At 47.2% G+C, this 24762-nt stretch overlaps 2 protein-coding genes across 6 annotated transcripts in view; one reads left to right on the forward strand and one right to left on the reverse strand.

The window, feature by feature from the left end:
• Positions 1 to 8476, reverse strand: part of pla1a (phospholipase A1 member A) — a 39146-nt gene extending 30670 nt beyond the window's left edge. Inside the window, exons 1-2 of one of the 2 annotated variants that reach the window (XM_055644304.1) lie at positions 8110 to 8476; positions 6247 to 6451 (exon numbers count right to left, since the gene is read on the reverse strand). In XM_055644304.1, the coding sequence (XP_055500279.1) occupies positions 6247 to 6451; positions 8110 to 8440 (536 nt within the window). In that variant the 5' untranslated portion in view covers positions 8441 to 8476. The remainder of the gene's footprint in view (positions 1 to 6246; positions 6452 to 8109) is intronic. The other variant, XM_055644303.1, reaches the window with a different exon arrangement.
• cd247 (CD247 molecule) overlaps positions 1 to 24762 on the forward strand; it is a 180346-nt gene that overhangs the window by 49680 nt on the left and 105904 nt on the right. The gene's annotated exons all lie outside the window — the stretch shown is intronic.

Genomic DNA, 24762 nt, shown 5'->3' on the forward strand with positions numbered 1-24762 from the left:
AATGGGAGGAGATTACTGTATAAGCGAGTTCGGTATTCCCAAAAACGCAAGGAATCATGGGATTTGTCAAAGGTTCGCTATAAAGAAAAAGCGAGCGAAGCGCTGGTTGTTTAATAAAGTGTATAAATTCTTATCTTCATTCATGATTTATGTGTAAGAATATTTAATCTGAGGAACGGGGTGCCAGGTAGCGGGGTGTAACAGTGAGAGGGTGGGGGCAGCGAGTGGGAGACGGGGGAGAGCGAGCACACAGACCCGCGCCTCATCCGCAGCCAGGATCGAACCAGGGTCCCCGACTCCGCAAGCGCTGCCAAATTGTCCCTGTCCAAAGGTGTTTGGGGTGGCCCTGGGCTGGCGGGGCAGAGGAGGTCCCGGACTTGCAGTCCAGGACTGCCGGCCAACACAGAGAGTCAGGCAGAGCCGAACTGGAGCCGGCGGCAAGCTCAGGGCCGTCACCACCAGTCCAGGGCTGCCGGCCAGGACAGGCTGAGCCGAGCCCAAGCCAGGTAACGGGAGCGCAGGGTGTAACTGTGAAAGAGAGTGGGGGGGGGTGCGACACGGGGTCGAACCAGCAGCAACTCAACTGCGCTGGAGACCCGACCCCGACCCCGACCACGGGCGAAACGCAGGCCTGCACACAACGCAGCAGCGCAGTTGCCGAGAATGTTTATATCGTGTGACCTATGACCTGGGCATGCACAGTCGGAATACCGAACTCACTTATTGCAGTAGTACTACTACACTGCACGATTATGGTCACCTAGTATTAAGGTGATTCACTGTACTGCAGGTTACACTCTAGGCTGACTGGGGTGGTGCGAGATGGTGGGAGAGGTGAGTGTGGGGCCCGGACAGGGGATGGTGAGAGAAATGTTTGAGGGGTTTTTACTTGAAATTGGAGAACTCAATGCAGGGGATAAAGCTCGCCACTCAGTTGTTGCCAACCTTCTGGAGAACTGTGACATACTACGCATGCAAGCGATATTGTTAGCGAAGGAAGACTTGGACAAACTCAATTCTCTCAATGACAACTTTCATGGAGCTGGGGAGTCTACAACTGACCTTGGCATGGGAATAGTCAGAGGTCGGATACCAGGGGGTGTAGCTATTCTATGGAACAAGAAGCTTGTCTCATCAATAAATGTGGTTCGGCTTGATGCCAACTGGTGCATTGCCATACACGCTGCTCACAATGACAAGGAATTTATTATCCTGAATGTATATACAACCTATGAATGTCATCAGAATGAGGATGAATATTTAAATAGTCTTGCTTTCATCTAATACTTTATTCAAAACAATAATTATTGTAGTGTATATGTCATTAGGGATATGAATGCAGATACCTCAGATAGGAACTCATTATTTGTCAATCATATGGCTCAGTTCTGTCAAGATAATTTAATATTGTCAAGCAAAGTGCTTTTACCTACAGATAGTTCTACTTATATTAGTGAGGTCTGGCACACCACATCATGGCTGGACCACTGTATTAGTACAGCTGATGCACATGCCTCATTGGGGTGTATGAGCATTCTGTATGGGGCAGCAATGACTGATCATATACCTGTTGCTATGACAATAAATGTTGAACACCTACCTGTGGTATCCAGAGATAGAAATAGCTTTAATACAGAAAAACTGGACTGGTCAGCAGTAATTGGCAAAATGGTAAGACAGCATGTTCCCCAGCTACCGTCCAATTTGGACCTTTGGCACGGCACTAAAACAGCACCAAAGGTCATTATGACCGGGTCATGACGATACCCCTGAAGCATATCAGAGCTACAGTGGTGGATACAAAATATTTGGCACAGTTATAGTCCTATTGTTATTACTAATGCTACTTTAGTACTCCAAACAGATCACAAAGGAAGACATCTTAGCCCATTATGCCCATACAGATAAATCCTTAAGCAATATTCATCTACCTAAAGATACAATAATGAGTAGTAATGTTAATTGTAAGGATATGAAGCATAGGAGAGATATCTGCTCCATGCAGGCACGGAAATCGCCATCAAAATATGGAGGGGACCGGGGGACGGGGGGGACACAATTTTTTGGCGGCCGCACGCGCATGCGCACACTCACGCACACAACCGCGAGGCTTCGGAGGCTCAATCCAGCGCTAAATGCAGCTCAACTCTGCCCGTCTCGCCGGGTTAACCTACAGCCCTGCCTGGACTGACGGGACACCAGCGCTGCTTCTCCACGCTGGCTGTAAACCTGGGCCATATTTCCCGCAAGTCATGCAGGGCTGTAGGTTAACCTGGCGGGACATGTAGAGTTGAGCCGGGTTTTGCGCTGCTTCTCTGCGCTGGCTGTGGGCCTGGGGGGCCTTTCCTCTTCTGCCTCATTAGTCGGGTAGATCCAGCTGTCTCGGGAGCCGCAGTGGATGGTGGAAGCACCTATGCCCCAGTCATCCAGGGTTACTGACTCACCCAGTATCAGGCATCAGGCCACCATGCCACAAAGACATGAATCTCCTGGGTTGCGTCTGACTCTCGACCTCTCTGGCCACCCGTTCGGGGTGGTGGTGGGGGGGCACTCGGGTGCAGACGGGACAGGGCCGGTGAGCCGGGATCGATCCTGGTTGCGGATGAGGCGCAGGTCTGTGCCGAAAATGTTTTGGCACGTCTCCCTCCTCCAATCTCCGAGCTCTATCCTCAGTCCCACCCACCCCCCCTACTCCTCCCTCCTCCAATGATCGCGCTGAATCATCATGTCCCGCCCCCATTGCCCGCTGACCGACGTCTCTCTCGTCCAATCGGCGCCCTCGATCAGCAGTCCCACCTCCACTGTCTCGCGGAAAGCAGAGATTTCACCGAGTTTTAAAATACAAATTACAAAACCTTGGGGGGGGGGGGGGGGGGGGGGGAACGTGGGGGGGGATGTCCCCCACCCCTCAAAATAGAGTGTGTCCCTCCTGTCCCCACCCCGGGATTTCCACCCCTGGCTCCATGTATAATGATATAGTAAGCACTTTATATGTAGGCAGTAAGCCCTACTGCAAGCATATCAATAAGACACACAACACCAGGCCTGGTTGGAATAAGTATGTAGCTGGGTACCATGCTGAAGCCCGTGAGGCCACTATATCATGGGCTATGGCAGGTAGGCCCAGACAGGGGCCTGTGTTTGAGCACAAGAAGCTCACTAATGCAAGATACAAGTATGCTGGTCGCATCATCTGTAAAAATGAGCAAGCCATGAGGGCTGAGTCCATGGCTAAGAAGCTGCTAAGTAACAATGCTACTGATTTTTGGAAAGAAGTGAGAGTTCTTAACAGTCGCAAAACATCTCTACCATGCACTGCAGATGCAATCTCTGGAACAGCTAATATCGCGGAGTTATGGCGACACGTTACAGCACTTTATTCAACTGTGTCCAAGGTGACTTGTATAGGGTGGACAATATTGAGTGTAATGGCTCAATGGTGATTATGTCACATGAGGTGTATCATGCCATGAACAAGCTGTCCAACAACAAAGTAAGTGGCTTGGATCATATTTCTGAAGATCTTAAGTATGCTAGTACGAGGATAGCTCCTCTCCTTGCTATTTGTTTCACTGGCTTCATGATTCATTGCTTGTTACCAGACTCATTGTTGTCGGTTCTGCTAATGCCGGTCATTAAGGACAAAGCTGGTAAAGTAGGCAGCCTAAATAATTACAGGCCCATTGCTTTAGCCAGCATCCTGTCAAAAGTCTTAAAAAGAGTTCTGCTGGATAGAATAAATGAGTTTGTTAACTCCACAGATAACCAGTTTGGTTTTAAAGCTAAACATGGCACTGACATGCATATATGTCCCAAAGGAGATTGTAAACAAATATAGAGGCAAAAACTCTTCAATTCTTCTGTGCTTTATTGATGCTTCCAAAGCCTTTGATCGTGTGAATCACAGAAAGCTGTTTGTTAAAATGAGTCCAAGAGGGGTGCCTAAATACATTGTGAGAATTCTGCCCACCAGACTATGCAAATAAAATGGGGCAATAGGGTCTCAGCCCCATTTGGGGTTAGCAATGGTGTTAGACAAGGGGGGATTTTGTCCTCAGTACTTTTTAATCTTTATATTGATGATCTGTCCAAATAATTGAAAGCCTGTAATACCGGGTGCATGATTTGTAATATTTTAGTGAACCATATTATGTATGCAGATGATCTTGTGGTCTTTAGTCCATCTAGCGCTGGTCTCCAGCAGCTCCTTACTATATGTTCTGTGTATGGTGTGGAACAGTGGGAATTGCTCTGCCAAGGACAAGAAGGCTCTGCAGAGAGTAGTGCGTTCGGCCGAACGCACTATGGGAACTTCACTTGCCCCCCTGCAGGAACTGTACATCAGGAGGTGCAACTCCAGAGCCAACAATATCATGAGAGACCCCTTCCACCCCTGCAACGGACTGTTCCAGCTGCTACGGTCAGGCAAACGCCTCCGTTGCCATGCGGTGAGAACGGAGAGGTTGAGAAGGAGTTTCTTCCCAGAGGCCATTCGGACTGTAAACGCCTATCTCACCAGGGACTAACTCTACTGAACGTTTTTCCTTCCATTATTTATTATGTAAAAGAATATGTGTGTTATGATTGTGTTTATAGTTTGTTTGGTTGTTTGTTTTTTGCACAAAAGTCCGCGAGCATTGCCACTTTCATTTCACTGCACATCTTGTATGTGTATGTGACAAATAAACTTGACTTGACTTGACATGATATTAAGTATAATGCTTGTAAGAGTGTTGTTATGATCTGTAGAACCAAAGAGGACAAATATCTAAAATTTCCTGATTTTATATTGTCTGACAATAATCTTAGTGTCTGTAATAAGGTTAAATATCTTGGGCACTTTATTACAGAACAAATGACAGACGATGAGGATATTTATAAGCAACAACGTATGCCGTATGTACAGGCAAATTTTATTGTGTGCAAGTTTGGTGGGTGTACAGATGTGGTGAAGATGTCGCTATTTAGAGCATATTGCACACCACTCTATACTGCGCACCTTTGGTCGAACTACGGAAAGACAAGTTTGCAGAGACTAAAGGTGGCCTATAATGATGCCATGAGAACACTGCTAAGGAAACCTAGATGGTGTGGTGCTAGTAACACGTTTGTGGCTGCAGGAGTCAGTACTTTAGAAGCTATCCTAAGAAATCATATGTATAAATTCATCTGCAGGATAAATGACTCTAAAAATGTAATTATCGTGGCCTTGTCAAACATAAGGTTTAGTACTACACGCTACCAATCCCAGTTGTGGAGACACTTGTATCATTGTCTCGTTGTAGGACATTGATCTTTCTTTTTTTATTCTGGATTTTAATTCATGGATTGTGTTTTTTTAAATATATAATTTATGATGCTTTTATAAGTGATGTACTAAGATTTTATATGTATTTAATGGTGTTTTTATATGCAATATATTTTATGTATTGTTGTCCCTTGTCTGGACCTCGAGTCCGAATTAAAGTTTAATTTAAAAAAATTACCACTAGGGACAATTTACAGAGGTGAATAATCCTACAAACCCGCACGTCTCTGGGATCTCCCTTGAGCTCAGGCCCTCGAATTCTGGCAAATCCCCATGAATCTTCGCCACTCTTTCCAGCTTCATGGCAACTTTCCTATAGTGGGGTGATCAGACCCCAACATAATACTCCCCAAGTGCGGCCTCACCAATGCTAGTCACATAACATGATTTGTGTGAGATATGGAATAAAAATATGAATAGTACAGCAATGGGCCGTCCAGCCCACTATGCTTGTGCTGAACATGATGGCATCTGTTCTGATGAACTGTTCTCATCTGCCTGTAAATGATCCACACCCCCTCTCTCCCCTGCATATCCATGTGCCTATCTATAAACGTCAAATGGCAATATTGCATGTGCCTCCTCCATCAAACATGGCACTGCACTAGGCCCCCACCACACTGTGTATAAAAACACTTGCCCCACACATTTCCATTAAACTTTCCCCCTCTCAGCTTATAGCTAGCTATGCCCTCTAGTGTTGGGCTTGTCCACCCTGGGGGAAGCGGTTCTGACTGTCTACCCCACAGTCTAGCCTCTCATGCTTTAAGACACCTCTGATCGTTACAATGCCGGACTATTAGTTGTGGAAGACAGCAGTTTGTTGGCATCTCCTGACCAAGTGAGCCCATGAGTGTTGGTGTTGGATACCCTGTACCATGTTCACCCAGCGGTGCCTGCTCCAGTTTGCCCTCGCAGTAATAACGCTGCCTCCTTACCTGAATCCGTGCATGATGATCTTGGTGGGGCGGCTGGCGTTGAAGTTTGATTCGCCGATGTCGCCGGGCCGGCTGATGACCTGAGCACAGTCGGCGTTGCCACGGGTGAGAAGCAGGAAGTGCACTTGGTGTTGGGACCTCCAGAGCATATTCCACCACGAGTAGGGCTGGAAATCACTGCAGTTTTCCACAACGCTTCCACTAACTGCAACATCAACACGATTCGCCCTTCAATTATTTCTTTCAAACCATCCTTTTGAAGCTTAGGCTGTAGAGATACAACATGGAAACAGGCCCTTCGGCCCATCGAGTCCGCGCCGACCCTGTACCATTCTACACACTATGAGTTTGCCACTATCCTACACACTAGGGACAATTTACAATTTTACCAAAGCCAATCAGCCTACAATCCTGTATGGGAGGAAACTGGAGCACCAGGAGAAAACCCACGTGGTCGCAGGGAGAATGTGCAACTCCATACACACACAGCACCCGTAGTCAGGATCGAACCCGGTTCTGTGACGCTGTAATCCAGCAACTCTGCCTCTGTATCTCCGTGATGCCCCACTATTATCCTGTTGAGTGGGACACGCGTTGGAATATACGCTCAAAGCTTTTTGGGAAACATAGCAATTAGAAATGACCATTCTTTAAATTTTAACATACTTAATTTAAAGAATAAATAACGTTCTAAACTCAGCTCATCAACACACTCTCGCTGATGAGAGGAAATTTCAGTTTTCTCACCAGTTAGAGAGCTGTCTTATCTCCCATCGACCTTGTTGGAGACGTTTGGGCCACCTTTAACGACCCATCTTTCCAACTTCAATCTTATATCTTACACTAAATATTGTATCCTTCACCCTTTAAGTATGGGCAGCTCGATTGTAATCTTTGGCTGGACAGCACACAACAAACTTTTCACTGTACCGCAGTGCACATGACAGGGTGGGAGACTGCAACATTCACGTGGTCCACCCTGTTTTGACTAATGCAATCAATCGGACGTGCACAAACAAATAGATCAAATAGAACAAGTTGTCCTACAAGTTTAGGCTGTGCACGCCATACACAAGAAGTACACATGACAATAATATACCTAAACTAAAACAACATGTATTCCACTATTAGATAGACACAAAGTGGCAGAGTAACTCAGAGGGTTAGACAGCAACTCTGGGGAGAAGGAATGGGTGACGTTTTGGGTTAGGACCCTTCTTCAAACAAAGTAGAGGGGTGGGGGGGAGGTGGAGGCGAGAAATGACCGGGACTAATTAGGGCCGGCCACAAATAGCCTCCCACAAGGTCAGCTAGGGAGATAGAAGGGGGGAAGGGGAGGGGGGAAGGGGGAGGGGGGAAGGGGGGAAGGGGGAGGGGGGAAAGGGGGGGAAGCTACAGAGTGGGGAGGGAGGGGGAGGTAGAGGGAGTGGGGTAGAGGGAGAGAGAGGGAGGTAGAGAGGGGGGGGGGGGGGGGGGGGGGGGAGAGAGGTAGTGGGGGAGCTGGAGAGTGGGAGGTAGGAGAGGTAGAGAGGTAGAGAGAGAGAGAGAGAGGTGGGGGATGAGGGGAGGGGAGGGGGGAAGGTAGAGGGAGTGAGTGGGGGGGAGAGGGGAGGTAGTAGGGGGGGGGGGGGGGGGGAAGAGGTAGAGAGAGGGGAGGGAAGGGGGTGGTAGAGGGAGGGTCGCTAGGGGAGGGTCCCAGATAGAGGGGGAGGGCAAAGAGGTGTCTCCAAACTCCCGTTGGAGAGAGAGGTCTGGTGCACATTAGCCAGTTGATACGTGTGTAAATGTACACTGGCTCCGGCTAGATTTACTCCACAATCAAAACCGAACCGTCCTTCATCTTACCGACGTGTATTGACTGACCTGCAGTGAAGGACAGCACAGTGAGCAGTGTTGCCAGGAGTAAAGCTGTGCTCAGGTGGTCGGCCATTGTCACGGCCAGTGATCCCCACCGCTTATTCCCAGCCTCCAGAAGAGTTTCACCACCCACTCGCTCGCTGTTAATAATTATTTTGCCCTCCACACTGAAATGACAAGCTGTGTCCAGGCGTTGTTCCACTTTGCTACATTTAGCGGGCAGTACAGATCTTAGACTCCGCTGCACCAGTTGAATTTGTATGAATTTGAATTTGATGATGCAGATGTTACTAAATCCCATCAACGTGTCGGCCAACTCTGCTGAGGTGTCAACCATTAACTGGCCGTCAAATACGGTGAAGTTCGCCCCAAGCCTTATTTCAGACTCAACTCCAGACAAGGGACATTACATAAAAATACATTGCATATATAAAACATCATATAATACATATAGAATCTTAGTATATCACTAGTATATCTCTTAGCATCGTAAATTATATATTAAAAGCATCATAAATTATATATTTTTAAAAAAAAAAGCAGAATACATGATTTAAAATCCAGAATAAAAAGAAAGACCAGTGTCCTACAACGAGACAGCGATTTCAGTTTAATTCAGTTTATTGTCGAAAGGAACTGTAGATAGACACAAAAGGCCCTGTCCCACTGTACGAGGTGATTCAAGAGTTCTCCCTGTCCCACTGTATTCAAGAGTTCTCCCGAGTTTTCCCCTGATTCGAACTCGGAGAATGTCCGTCGAGGGTCGGTAGGAGTTCTAATAAGGTAACTTTTTAGGGGTAACTTTTGCAACACAGGTGGGTGTATGGAACAAGCTGCCGGCGCAGGTAGTTGAGGCAGGGACCATCCCAACATTTAAGAAACAGTTAGACTGATACAAGGATAGGACAAGTTTGGAGAGCAAAAGCAGGTAGTGTAGCTGGGACATGTTGGTGGGTGTGGGCAAGTTGGGCCGAAGGGCCTGTTTTCACACTGTATCACTCTATGACTACATTATATCTCCACCATGCATGAATGCTTCAAAATCAAGTGGTTGAGTTTTATTGCCATATACACAAGCATAGAAACATAGAAAATAGGTGCAGGAATAGGCCATTCGGCCCTTCAAGCCAGCACTGCCATTCGATATGATCATGGCTGTTCATCTAAATCAGTACCTCTTACCTGTTCTTTCCCCATAACCCTTGATTTTGCTAGCCCCAAGAGCTAAATGTAACTATCTCTTGAAAACATCCAATGAATTGGCCTCCACTGCCTTCTGTGGCAGAGAATTCCACAGATTCACAACTCTCTGCGTGATGAAAGTTTGTCCTCATCTCAGTCCTAACTAGCCTACACTTTATTCTTAAACTGTGACCCATGGTTCTGAACGCCCCCAACATCGGGAACATTTTTCCTGCAGTTACAGGAAATGAAAATCTAGCAAGCAGGATGCTTTCTCCAACCACCCCCATTGGATGGCCACTATCTTCCACTGCTTCTACCCAGTGCTTGGTACCTACTTCCAGCTGCCACTGGTTGTCCTCCAGGATGTACCGAGCCGCAGCCTGATCCATGCCAGTCACCAGGGTGAATTTGGCGCAGAGACTCTCACGGCAGCGGCGCAACGCTTCCAACGCCTCCGACGGCCGGGACTCTTGCACTGAGGCTGCTCCATGGCCGGAGCTGCAGCGGGCGACTCGCCAGCCCGGCAAACACTCGCCAGCCCGGCAAACACTCGCCAGCCCAGCAAACACTCGCCAGCCCGGTAAACACTCGCCAGCCCCGGCTCCCCATCCGCATCTCTCCCCGCCTCTGCTTCTGCCTCCATCCCTCCCTCAGCTCCCCGGCTCTCCAACACCCACGGCCCATGCAGTTGATATGAGTTTTGAAATTTTCGTTGATCACAGAATTTCTCACGACAGAGCGTGAGAAATCTGTGATCAGCGTGAGAGCGTGAGAATTTGTCGAAATGTGTGATTCACATGCCCAATGCGTGAGAGTTGGCAGCCCTGCCCTAGCGTGCTGGAAATGGAAGAGAACGTGGGATCACATAGAACTAGTGTGAATGGGTGATCGATGGCCGGCATGGACTCGATGGGCTGAAGGGTCTGTTTCCATGCTGTATCTTTCTATCAATCTCACCCTGAAATGAAATGGAGCCTGTCCGTTTGTTTTGTGTCATTTATGCAGGGTGCTGTTGGATCTATTTTAAAAGCTGCGATTTCTGTGATAACGGTGCGGAATAGAGGAAATTATAGCCCTCCACTTAATACTGCAGTCAAAAGGGGAGATAACAACTTGTGTGCTCTGGGTATGGAGGCAGGAAGGTTGTTTATAATGTGTGTGGTTATCGCTGCTTCCCCTGGCTGATGGAGAGCAGAGATATCCGCCTCTCAGCACAGCAGGTGTGATCATGGTGCTGGGAGCAGTGCAGCCTCTGTAGCTGGGCATCAGCCTCTGTATACATCACCTACAGCCAGGGCCGGCCTTAAGCCAACTGGACCGATTGCTCCCAATTGGGCCCCGCGTGGGTCCATCACCCGCTGACCCACTCCGCTAATTTTCCGTATTTCATACAGAAATACGAATTTGCGTTGTTAAATACAGATTTAAAAAAAAAAAAACATTCGCCTTGTTAAATACGGATTTTTGGAAACGAACATGGATAAAAACCGCTGCACCGACCATCAGAAAAAAAACATTTGTTAACTGCCACTGTTAGCACTTGTTAACAGCCAGTAGTTAACACGTGGTTGTTAGCCAAGAAAGATAGATCAAGATCGATGCTGCTGTACTGAGGGATAGCCAAGTCTATTCCTCATTGCTAGCAGCTGGTGGGAAACGGCTGTAAAAGGACAGCGCCGCTGGGGGGGTGGGTGGGGTTGGGGGGGGGGGGGGGGAGAGTTTCTTTCACAGCGTGTGGGGAGTCTGGCCAGGGGAAAAGTTGCGGGGAGGGCAGGAGCGTTGAGAAGGAGGCGGTCGGGGATCATGCCAGCATCCAGCTCAAGAGCGGGTCAGCGGGCGATGGATAACAGGACAGCGGGCGGTGGAGCTTACTCCATATGTCAGTGCGAGTAACCTCAATTGGTCCCTTGTTTGCGCTGACACAGGAGTAAGCTCCACTGCCCGCTGTCTTGTTATCCATCACCCGCTGACCCACTCCGCTCTATAATCTTTGCTCTTGAGCTGGTCCCCTCCACTGTTCAGACGGAGAGCACTGCCAGAGGTGTGCGGGCTGGCAGACGGCGCTGAGATGGCGGTCGGTACTTCCCTCCCCGTCCACAAAGGTTATTCCCTTTCTAACATTGTTTTGATCAAGTACCTCACACTGTGACAAAATGTGGTCAACCGAGGCCTGTATATAGGGTGACCAAAACCCATCCTTTTTTTACCTTTCTTATTACTTCGCCCCCTTGCACAATGGTCTAACCCATGCACGTCTGAAATAAGAATGGTCAGCAATGGTGTGGGTGCTACCAGCGATCCCTCAGTAGTCCAGTTCGGAGTTCTGCTTAGCCCCCACTTTGTCTCCACATCGCTAAGGTTGCCTTACCTTGCATTTCAATTATGTCCTCCTCCGTGGGTTCCAGATCCAAGCTTACCTGAGGTGTAATAACAGCTGATCAGCACCCAGACGCTGTTCTGGCTGCTTCGTAATAGTGTTAAAAGCTGTTTCCGCCTCATCATCCCATTGCAAAACATTTCTCAGGCTTGTGTGTCCTGCTTCCTTCATTGTTTTCCCCAATGGCGTCACAATTTCAGCTGATCAGCTGCTCCTTGAGGTACCAAGGTCTAAGCGGAAGCTCAGAGGGGATAGAGCCTTTTCTGTTGCTGCTCCGGCACTCTGGAACACCTTGCCGTTGCACATCAGACAGGCCCCCTCACTGTCCATCTTCAAATCCTCCCTAAAAACTCATTTTTATTCTTTGGCTTTCGACACTGGCTGAGGCATTGCTCCTGTTCTTAGTGCTTTTAATGTCTTTTAATTTTTAGTGTGTTTTTTACAGTCCTTCGTTTTACGGTTTTTAATGGTTTGTAATAGTTTTTGTCCATGAGTTATCATGTAGAGCACTTTGTGGCAACTGCAGTTGTTTAAAGTGCTTTATAAATAAAGTTATTATTATTATAGTTATTATCAATCAATCAATCAATCAACCTTTATTGTCATCTTGCAAGCAACAGTTGTACAGTGCAAAATGAAAAGACGTTTCCCAGTGAATAGCGGAGCATCGCACATGAAATTTAAACACTTCACACATAATAACACTAAAAAACAATCCAGTCCCTGATGGAACAGTATAAATAGTTAAAAGCAGGTAAAAAAACACAATGTTAAAATACAATAAACCAATCATAAAAAATGTCCGGGGCCGCTGATTTGAGTGGCAGTATTAAAGTGTCCGTGCCAGCCGCAGAATCAAGTCAAGTGACTGTGAGTACAGAGTGACTGTTTAGCAGCCTCACAGCCTGTGGTAGGAAGCTGTTTAGCAGCCTCGTAGTCCGGGCTTTGATGCTTCGATATCTCTTGCCTGATGGCAGGAGATCCAGGTGTGTGTGGAGGGGGTGCAGTTTGTCCTTGGCAATTCTCTGTGCTTTCTTCAGACAGCGGCTCTGGAACAGTTCTTGTACCGAGGGTAGGGAGACGCCAATGATCCTCTCTGCTCCCCTCACTACCCTCTGCAGAGCCTTCCTGTCCGAGCAGTTGCAGGTGCAGTACCACGTGTTTATGCAGTACGTGAGTACAGACTCCACCGTACCCCTGTAGAAAGTCCTGAGGATGTTGGTGGGGAGTGAGGCCTGTTTTAGTTTCCTCAGGAAGTGCATTCGCTGATGGGCCCGTTTGACGGTCCCAGTGGTGTTCCTGGACCAGGTGAGGCTGTCCGTTATTTGCACACTGAGGAACTTTATGCTCTCCACTCTCTCCACTGCAGTGCCACTAATGTTGAGCGGTGTATGCTTTGGCTGCGCCCTCCTGAAGTCGACAACCATCTCCTTAGTTTTGTCGACATTCAATTCTAGGTTATTTTTGCCGCACCAGTCCACCAGTTGTTCTACTTCCTCCCTGTACATTGTTTCGTCATCTCCACTGATGAGTCCCACCACTGTAGTGTCGTCCGCGAATTTTATGATTTTATTTTCCCTGAATCTGGCAGCACAGTCATGTGTGAGCAGTGTGAACAACAGCGTGCTGAGCACACAGCCTTGAGGGGAGCCGGTGCTCAGCGTGATCGAGCCTGAAGTGTTCTTGCCAACACGGACTGACTGCGGTCTCTCTGTCAGAAAGTCCAAGATCCAGTGACACAGGGTGGTGTTGAGGCCCAGCAGGGTTAGTTTCTCCACAAGTCTCTGTGGGATGATGGCATTAAACGCTGAGCTGAAGTCAATGTACAGGATTCTGGCGTATGTGTTCTTGTGTTCCAGATGCGCGATTACTGTGGGCATATACTCTCCAATCCAGTCTGAACTGTATCCTGCCATTCCCAAGAACGTCATCATCTGTCCTACTGTCTGAGGTTTGGCAGCTTTAATTATTGCCTCAATTTGACCCGTTGCTATAGCCTTTACTCCCTTGGATATTACTCGTCCTAAATGTTCTACCTGCTGCTTACAAAACTACAGCTACTTCCTGGATGTTTTTCCGGCCTCCGCACGCCAGCCTTTAAGGGAGTCAAAGTGTCTCGCTCACATTGCCCCTCACTTGCGGAGCAAACCAACAAAACCATCCACATGTTGTTGAAGAAGGAACTGCAGATGCTGGAAAATCGAAGGTAGACAAAAATGCTGGAGAAACTCAGCGGGTGCAGCAGTATCTATGGAGCGAAGGAAATAGGCAACGTTTCGGGCCGAAACCCAAAGGGTTTCGGCCCGAAACGTTGCCTATTTCCTTGTGTAAAATCATCCACATATTTTATTAACGTACTTTCTAAGGGTATGCCTTCCAAATCTGCCTTTAATATCTGATTGAAGACATGGGGTGAGTGTTTGAATCCCTGCGGCGTCCTAGTATAGGTGTATTGAGTACCTCTACAGGTAAAACCAAACAAATACTGACCTTGCTCTGCTAAGGGTACAGTGAAGAACGCCAAACCAAGATCTACTACTGAAAAGTAAGCTGCCTCTGTTGGAACATTAGTCAGCAGCGTGTGTGGATTTGGGACTTCCGCTGGCCAATCTCTCACCACCTCATTTACCCCTCGCAGATCATATACTAGTCTCCACGTTTCCAACTGGTTCTCCAGATAGGCTGCTGGATTCCCTGCCTCCCACAGTGGATCTCCCTTTTAATGCCTTTGGGCCCACCTTAAGCGGGTAACACCAAGAATATCTATTTATCTATCTATCTATCTATCTATCTATCTATCTATCTATCTATCTATCTATCTATCTATCTATCTATCTATCTATCTATCTATCTATCTATATCTATCTATATCTATCTATATCTATCTATCTATTTCTATATCTATATCTATCTATCTATATCTATCTATCTATCTATCTATCTATCTATCTATCTATCTATCTATCTATCTATCTATCTATCTATCTATCTATCTATCTATCTATATCTATCTATATCTATCTATATCTATCTATATCTATCAATCTTCTATTTCTATCTATTTCTATCTATCTATCTATCTATCTATCTATCTATCTATCTATCTATCTATCTATCTATCTATCTATCTATCTATCTATCTATCTATCTATCTATCTATCTAACTTCTATATATCTATAAAACTCTGTGCCTGACGACTGGCTGCCTTTCTGCCTTTTGATTCGTGCCCAATACTCGCAGATGTCCAATCGGAATGGCTGATGCTCGCAGATGTCCAATCGGAATGGATCCTTTTACTTTCTTCCTTTGATTCACTGCCACGCCGAATTCAGACGCTCAATCTCCCACATCTTTTCCATTTCGATGGAGATTTCGCTTTTCTTTCTAAGTATCTGCTCCTCATTACATTTCGTCGCCTTTAAGTACACGTTTTTAATCAAATCCTTCTCCCCCCCCCCCACTCACTCATTTTGTCGCCTCCTGCTGGCCAGCGACCATAACGGCTGCTGGCGCCCGCATTTCAACCTCAAGAGACGCCATTTAATTTGGCCTTTCAAGGACGGTTTCAGTTCGAGGACCACGTCTCCCGTGGGGGCTGCGGGTAGGGAATGGCTACGGGTAGGGAACGGCTGCGTTGGGGGAGCAGACCCAACGGGTCTGCCATTGGTCTAGTAAAATATAAAGATGATATACTCCTATATAATTCCATGCAGAATAAAGTTTCTCACTTTAGCTATGTTAATCTACGAATGCTAATACCACGCACCAGTCGAAATGCGTTGTATCTCCCCTGCATGTTTTGGCTCGATAAGGTGTCCACTTTAGTCTGTCTGAAGCCGACTGAAATGGACATTATGTGGCCATCTGATGAGCTGTTAGATGCCCCCACTCCATCCTCATCCATCCGCTGGGCACCACCGGCCAGTCTTGGCCTGAGCCTTTCTAGTCCATACAAAATGCCTGAAGTCGTTGATTTCACCCAGGCATCCGCCACTATTGAATCTCCCATTCCAGTCGCCATCGCTTTGCTCCTGTCTTTGACCCTCTAAGCGGGGAAGAGTGCAGAGAGGATTTACAAGGCTGTTGCCAAGCCTCAAACGCCTGAGCTGCAGGGAGAGATTGGACAGGCTGGGACTTAATTCATAGGATCATAACGAATAGGGAAATAGCCCCTTCAGCCCAGCTTGTTCATGCCAACCAAGATGCCCCATCTACACTAGTCCCATTTGCCTGCATTTAGCCCATATCCCTCTAAATCTTTCCTATCCATGTACTTGTCCAAATGTCTTTTAAATCTTGTTATAGTACCTGTCTCAACTACCTCCTCTGGCAGCTCATTCCATATACCAGTCACTCTGTGTGTGAATAAGTTGCCCCTTCGGTTCTTATTAAATCTTTTCCCCTTTCACCTTAAACCTGTTCCCCTGGTTCTTGATTCCCTTACTCTAGTTAAAACACTTTGCATTCACCTGACCTATTGCCCTCATTGTTTTATACATGCCTGTGAGATCATCCCTCAACCTCCTAGGACAATAGGAAAGATGTAGTCAAGCTGGAATGGGTACAGAGAAGATTTACGAGGATGTTGCCGGGACTAGAGGGTGTGAGCTATAGGGAGAGGTTGAGTCGGCTGGGGCTCTATTCCTGGGAGCGCAGGAGGATATGGGGAGATCTTATAGAGGTGTATAAAATCATGAGAGGAATAGATCAGGTAGATGCACAGAGTCCTTTTCCCAGAGTAGGGGAATTGAGGACCAGAGGGCATAGGTTCAAGGTGAAGGGGAAATGATTTAATAGGAATCTGAGGAAACCATTTCACACATAGGGTGATGGGTGTATGGAACAAGCTGCCAGATGAAGTAGTTGAGGCTGGGACTATCCCAGCATTTAAGAAACAGTTAGACAGGTACATGGATAGGGCAGGTTTGGAGGGATATGGACCATGCGCAGGCAGGTGGGACTAGTGTAGCTGGGGCATTGTCGGCCGGTATGGGCAAGTTGGGCCGAAGGGCCTGTTTCCACGCTGTATCACTCTATGACTCTATGCCTCCTGTGCTGCAAGGGATAAAGTCCTTGCCTGCCCAACCTATCCCTATAGCTCAGGCCCTTGAGTCCTGGCAATCTGCTCATAAATCTTCTCTGCATTCTTTCCAGCTTAATGGCCTTTCCTCGGAGCGGAAGTGTATAAGGCCATGAGGGGAATAGAGTCTTTTAGGCAGGTTCGAAGGAATCAAGAAACGGAGGAAATATTTTTAAGGAATGATAATAATCGAAAACCAAAGCAGATTCTCAAATACAATGTCATCTTAGCTTCTGATGACTTTAGATAATTGGAAAAACAAACTCTGAGAAGGATAAAGCAGAGCAGATATGTGTGTGTGCATCTATCGTCTAAGGCACTTTCTTTAACGTCACCGACATTACACCACAATAACTGCACGCTAAGCTAGAGATCAGATCATCTTGCCAAAAAATGTGGATAAATTGCCTCGCTAGCAAATTTGAGAAAAGTTCTGAAATTGTTAACTTAAATTCATATTGTGTTGAGTTATCTGTAATTTAAAGAGAACCCATTTTTATTGAGATAAGTAAAAGTAATGTAAAATATCCTTTATTGTCATTCAAACTCTCCAGTATGAACGAAATTGTGAACCTTGCAGTCATAACAGAAAATAAAATAACAGAACACACAATGAACACAGTTCAACATCCACCACAGTGAGTCTACCAGGCACCTCCTCACTGTGATGGAAGGGAAAAGTATTAAAGTCCTTGTCTCTTCTTTCCTTGTTCTCCCTCTGCGTTGAGGTGATCCAGGCTTCCGATGTTGGGCCCCCCCCCGCCGGGTGATGGTAAGTCCCGCGGCCAAATCCGAGCTCCCCGAACGTGCCGGTTCAAACTCCGCGGCCCGGGGTGGTCGAAGCTGCCACCCTCCGGACCAGCGGACGAAGCTGTTGTTGCGGGAGCTCCGGAGAACCCGTCACCAACCTGTGACCTGCGAGCTCCCGACGTTGTCGTCCGCTGGGCCCAGCGGCCGAAGCCTCCGAGGCTCTGAAGTCGTGCCGCCGCCTCCACAGCCCCGAAGTCGGCCAGCCTTGCGATAGTGAGTACTGGCTCTGCCTACGGAGCCTCGAGGTCGGCCCCAGTTGGAGGCCGCCAGCTCCGCCATTAGGCCTCCAGCGTAGATGGAGACGGGGATACGACAATGAAAGGTCGCATCCTCCCCGAAGGAAGAGACTAAAAACAAGTTTCTCCCACCCCCCCACACATACACAACCAAAGTTAAACTAAAACAAGACAAAGGAAAATGATAAAAGGAAAAGACAGACGGACTGCAGGCGAGCTGAGGAACAGGCCCTTCGGTCCACTATGTCTGTGCTGAATGTGATCCATATCCTTCCATTCCCGGCATATCCACGTGCCTATCAGAAAGCCTGAAACGCTACTATCGTGTCTGCCTCCGCCACCACCCGCGGCAGCGTGTTAGATCCCGGTCTCTGGCGGGCTGCTGAGGGTTTGGAACAGTTTCTTGCTGTATTAAATCTTCGCTCCCCCCCCCCCCCATCCCTTCAACGTGCAAAGCAAATAAATAAAACTCTCAACATGGGGGAGAGATTCTACCCACCACCCTCTTCTCATGTGTTTAAGAGGGAACTGCAGATGCTGGACAAAACGATCCCAAAGACACAACGGACTGCAGGCGAGCCGCAGCCGTTCCCAGCGCCACCACTTCCGGACTTCAGGAAGAGACTAAAAACAAGTTTCTCCCACCCCCCACAACACACAAAGTCCCATCTAACAAATCGAGTTACACAGAAAAGCTGGAGAAACTCAGCGGGTGCAGCAGCATCTATGGAGCGAAGGAAATAGGCAACGTTTCGGGCCGAAGAAGGGTTTCGGCCCGAAACGTTGCCTATTTCCTTCGCTCCATAGATGCTGCTGCACCCGCTGAGTTTCTCCAGCTTTTCTGTGTAACCCTCTTCTCATGGCTGTGTTGCTGAGCAGGTTTGTGGCGTGAGGAGACGTGCAGTGAGAAGGCGTGAGGAGATGCGTGAGAAGATGAGCAGGTTTGATCTCCAGTAGAGGAACACAGATCCAAGGCTGAGATATTGGTTGTGTTGTTCGAGAGGGGTGTAACTCGTCAGTTTGTGTAGTTGTTCCGATTCACCGCGAAAGCAGACTCAGCTTGTATGCTCTGGAGTTTAGAAGGATGAGAGGGGATCTTATTGAAACATATAAGATTATTAAGGGTTTGGACACACTACAGGCACGTTCCCGATGTTGGGGGAGTCCAGAACCAGGGGCCACAGTTTAAGAATAAGGGGTAAGGCATTTAGAACGGAGATGAGGAAACAATTTTTCATCAGAGAGTCGTGAGTCTGTGGAATTGTCTACCTCAGAGGGCGGTGGAGGCAGGTTCTCTGGATACTTTCAAGAGAGAGCTTGATAGGGCCCTTAAAGATAGCGGAGTCAGGGGATATGGGGAGAAGGCAGGAACGGGGTACTGAGTGTGGATGATCAGCCATGATCACATTGAATGGCGGTGCTGGCTCTAAGGGCCGAATGGCCTACTCCTGTACCTATTGTCTATTGTCTATTGTTCCTTTACTGATGGCCAAGGCTGTAGGCTGCTCAATGGATGCAGTCAATAGAGCATCTTGGCATCTGGGCAAGGAATATGTTTAGAACAGGATCAAGGTGAATGAAGTTGGGCAAGGAGAGATGTTATTCATCGTTGTGCAAAGGGAAGAGTTCACCTTTTCCGTCATGTGCATGTATAGTGAGCTATAAATGAAAATCTTACTTGCAACAACATCATAGGCATTTAGATTCAGATAGCACCCACATACATCTATCTATCTATCTATCTATCTATCTATCTATCTATCTATCTATCTATCTATCTATCTATCTATCTATCTATCTATCTATCTATCTATCTATCTATCATCTATCTATCTATCTATCTATCTATCTATTATTATATAAAACTCTGTGGTGGCTGCCGCCTGCCGTCTGGCTTCCGGCCTTTCTGCCTTTCTGCCTTTTGATTTGTTCCATCGTGTGATGTCACAATGCCCAATACTCGCAGATGTCCAATCAGAATGGATCCATTTACATGGACGGCTGCTCCTTCCTATCAGCTTCCAACACACTTCAAAACAAAGTTGCAAGACAGGAACACTCTGAACTTTTCACCTCAATGGGATATCACAGCAAGTGCTTCAACAGGAGGGGGAGGGCCAATTGGTATTGCAATTGGAACTGCTGCAGCAGGCAGGGTAGGTGCAATTGGAATTTTCTTTAAATCCACTGCTGAGGGAGGCAGGGGAGTGCTGGAATCTTACATTTGGGAACGGCTTCAGTTCCGTTGGAGGAGACGGGTGCATGGTGGAATATTGGGTTGGGGGATCACACCATTGGGGGAGCAGACCCAACGGGTCTGCACTTGGTCTAGTCTCATAGAAAACTCAAAAAAAAAATATTGCAAAAACATAATTAGAAAAACAAGTCTATGGTAGGGACAAAAAGTTGGAGTAGCTCAACAGGTCAGACAGCATCTCTGGACAAAAGGAACAAATTACGTTTCAGGTCTCGATCCGAAACGTCGCTTATTCCTTTTCTCCAGAAATGCTGCGTCTATCTTCAGTTTTTAACAGCATCTGCAGTTCCTTCCTACACAAGTCTAAGGTAGGGTATTCTTGTACCCTTTAGACTTTTGGATAGTCTTTGGGTTAGCACACAAACAAAAGCTTCTCGCTGCATCTCGGTACACGTACATGGTACCTACCTAAACTAGTGCAACTAGTCCATGGTGTCCTGTTGCTGCGGTAGGATTAGGGTTGTGCAGGTCGGATCAAGAAACTTGATGGTTGTAGGGAAGTAGCTGTTCCTGAATACTGGGAGACTGATTGGCAATTTGATTGCACTCCCTCAATGGAAAGAATGATGTTTGATGACTTGTTGTTGAAGATTGGTATCATGTGGAATTGCTGCGGTGTGGGTAGGTCGATGATGCAGAGGTCTGACTGTGCAGCGCATGTTCTCGGAATATTCAGCTGAGGTTGATGCTGATCCTGTCTAGATCACTGATGGAGGGTGTCACGTTGGTGCAGCGGTAGAGTTGATGCCTTACAGCGCCAGAGACCCGTGTTCCATCCTTACTACAGGTGCTGTCTGTACGGAGTTTGTACATTCTCCCCGTGACCTGCGTGGGGTTTTCTCCGAGATCTTCGGTTTCCTCCAACACTCCAAAGACGTACAGGTTTGCAGGTTAATTGGCTTGGTATAAATGTAAAATTGTCCTTAGTATGTGTAGGATAATGTTAGTGTACGGGGATCGTTGGTCTGTGTGGACTCAGTGGGAATGTGGGAGTGATCTTACACAGACAAAAGAACGGACCTCCCAGTCGTATGATTTCCAGCTCAATTAGTTCAAAGGTTCAAAGGATATTTATTGGTCACATACACCATAGGTGTAGTGAAATGCTTCTTGCCAATGCAGCACATTAAAAAAAAATACAGACATAACAATAATAAAGAGATTTAAACATAAAAATCATGTCCAGTGTCCAGTCCCCATCCCCATGTCCACCCATAGTCGGGCCTATTGAGGCCTCCACAGTTGCCTCTACGGATGCCCGATGTTCCAGGCCGTTCTCGCCGGGTGATGGTGCTCCGGCGTCGGGAGAATCCTCACAGTGGCTTGGGACACCTGGAGCGGCCGCCTCCTTACTTGAGACCGCGGCTTCCGAAGCCTACAGGCCGCGCTGGATGGAGCTCCACCACTGGCGATCTCGGCGAGAGATCCCAGGCTCCCGATGTTAAAGTCAGCGCCACCGCCCGCGGCTGGCCGCTCCGCAGACCCGCAGCTCCGCGATGTTTTTCTCGGCGGTCTCAGCTCACCGGAGTTCCAGCGCGGCGACCCGGGCAAGGCATCGTCCGCTCCGCGATAGCGGTCGAAAGTGCAGCCCGGAGGAGAAAAGCTGCCTCTCCGACCAGGTAGGGACCCTGAAAAGTAGTTTCCCCCTTCCTCCCCCCCACCCCCCACATAAAAAAGACTAGAATTCCAAAAACAAAACACTAAAACTCACTAAAAATAAAAAAAAAGAGTGAAAAAACGAACAGCTGCAGGCTGGGCAGCTGTACCATACAGGACGGCGCCCCCTAATGGGTTCTTTGTTGAAGTAGTTGTACAGATAAAAAGAAGAACATAGCAGATCCTCTTTATTCTTATACAAATTGTAGCTTTTCCTTCTTACTATCTGGTAAGAACTGTGTTCTCTCCAACTCCCATGGCTGCTCTGATCTGGCTGCTCCCTCTCCAACTATGATATATGTAACGCCCATCGACGTATAAAATGCCCACCCCCAAGCGGTCAAAACAATACTGTTAGAAATATCCAGACAAAATATTATAATATGCCATGTACACAAAATTGCTGGAGAAACTCAGTGGGTGCAGCAGCATCTATGGAGCGAAGGAAATAGGCAACGTTTCGTCCCGAAACGTTGCCTATTTCCTTCGCTCCATAGATGCTGCTGCACCCACTGAGTTTCTCCAGCAATTTTGTGTACATTCGATTTTCCAGCATCTGCAGTTCCTTCTTGAACATTATAATATGCCAACTGTACTTGTTTCCGCATTGTATCTCTAAACTAAACTAAAATTTGCAGGTTTTCACTGTGCATCTGCGGAATCTATTCCTCTTCTCCTCTACTCCATCTCTCCTCCCCACTTTCTACAAGTCAAGTCGAGTTTTATTCGTCACTTGCACATAAAGTGCAGTGAAATGAATTTGCCAGCAGAGAATACTGCACTTAAAATAAGATTAACCCAAAGTCTAAATACATGGATGTATGAAGCATTTACGGATGGTTTGTCTAGTGAGGCTATATATGTGGAGCTGCGGAACAAGAAAGGGATGGTCGGTCACCTTGTTGGGGGTTTATGCAGACGCCCAAATAGTCAAAGGGAATTAGAAGAACAAATGTGCCAGGAAATTGCAGACAACTGCAAGTCAAGTCAAGAGAGTATTTTATCATGTGCCCAGATAGGACAATGAAATTCTTGCTTGCTGCAGCACAACAGAATATTGTAGGCATGAATACAGAACAGATCAGTGTGTCCATGTACCATGGAATATATATACACACATAAATAAACAGATAAAGTGCAATAGGCTGTTATAGTTCGGAGTTTGTTTGAAGTTGAGTTTAATAGTCTGATGGTTGTGGGGAAGAAGCTGTTCCTGAACCTGGATGTTGCAGATTTCAGGCTCCTGTACCTTCTACCCGATGGCAGCGGGGAGATGAGTGTGTGGCCAGGATGATGTGGGTCCTTGATGATGCTGCCAGCCTTTTTGAGGAAGCGACTGCGATAGATCCCCTCGATGGTAGGTAGGTCAGAACCGATGATGGACTGGGCAGTGGTCACAACTTTTTGTAAAATAAGGTTGTTGTAGTTGGGGATTTTAACTTTCCCAATATTGACTGGGAAAATCACAGCGTGAAGGGTTTAGATGGGATGCAATTTCTCAAAAGTGTTCAGGAGAGTTTTCTCCAGCAGTATGTAGAGGCCCCCACATGTGAGAGGGTAACGCTGGATCTAGTATTGGGAAATTGGGAAGGGCAAGTTAATGAAGTGTGTGTGGAGGAGCCTTTTGGGACCAGTGACCACAGTTCGATTAGGTTTAAGATAGTTATGGATCGGGACGGAGAGGGTCCACGTGTTAAAATGTTCAACTGGGGTAAGGCCAACTTTGAGGGTATGAGAGAAGGTCTCGCTCATGTTGACTGGAGCAGGTTGCTTCAGGGGAAAGGAACATCGGCCAAGTGGGATGTTTGTCAGTACAAAAATGTACTGACAAAGGCCCAGTGAAGGGCAAAGCGGACAAATGTAAGGAAGCTTGGCTTTTGAGGGAAATTGAGGCATTGGTCAAAAATAAGAAGGATGCATGGGACAGGTATAGGCAGCTGGGATCAAGTGCATCTCTGGAGGAGTTTCAGGAGTGAAGGAGAAACTAAAAAGGGAAATCAGATGGGCACAAAGGAGCCAGGAGATAGCTCTGGCCGATAGCATTAAGGACAATCCCAAGAGATTTGATAAATACATAAGGGGGAAAAGGGGAACCAGAGAGAGGGGGGCAGTGTGGGTGAGCTGAGAACTTGGTTCCACTGACTTTGTCTACTTTGGGGGACTTCATTAAAACTTGACCAAATAGTGAAAGGCCTGGATAGAGTGGATGTGGAGAGGATGTTTCCACTAATTCGTAACTCGAGTTATCTATTAGCCAAGTATGTTGTGCAACATACAAAGAATTTGATTTGCCATACAGTCACACCAGAAAAAGCAACAAGGACACACTCAACTACATAAAAATGAACGTAAACATCCACCACAGCGCCTCCTCCACATTCCTCACTGTGATGGAAGGCATTAAAGTCTAATCTCCTTTTGTCCTTTTCTCCCTCGGTCGGGGCAGTTGAACCATCGGGGCGATTGAAGTTCCCGCAGCCGCGATCGAATCCACCGCGTCCTGCGATCGGGACGGTCGAAGCTCCTGCCGCTTGGAGCTCCTGAAGTCGGTCCACAACCAGGGACCGTGAGCTCCACGATGTTGTCCGCAGGCTCCCGCGATTGGAGCTCCCAAAGTTGATCCCTAGCAAGTGGGAGAATCTAGGACCAGAGGTCATAGCCTCAGAATTAAAGGCCGTTCCTCTAGGAAGGAGATGAGGAGGAATTTCTTTAGTCAGACGGTGGTGAAACTGTGGCATTCATTGCCACAGACAGCTGTGGAGGACAAGTCAGTGGGTCTTTTTAAAGCAAAGATAGATACATTCTTGATTAGTACGGGTGTCAGAGGTGATGGGGAGAAGGCAGGAGAATGGGGTTAGGAAGGAGAGATAGATCAGCCATGATTGAATGGTGGAATAGACTTGATGGGCCAAATGGCCTAATTCTGCTCCTATCACTTATCAACGTACTTTCCAGGCTTCTGCTGAATTCCTGAAGGAATTACAATGGTAAATGAAACAATTTGTAACAATGCTCTCTACGCCTGGCGTTTTAATTAGTGCTCATTTGTCCCTGAGC

This window comes from Leucoraja erinacea, chromosome 13 (genome assembly GCF_028641065.1).
Source record: "Leucoraja erinacea ecotype New England chromosome 13, Leri_hhj_1, whole genome shotgun sequence".
Taxonomy (NCBI): domain Eukaryota; kingdom Metazoa; phylum Chordata; class Chondrichthyes; order Rajiformes; family Rajidae; genus Leucoraja; species Leucoraja erinaceus.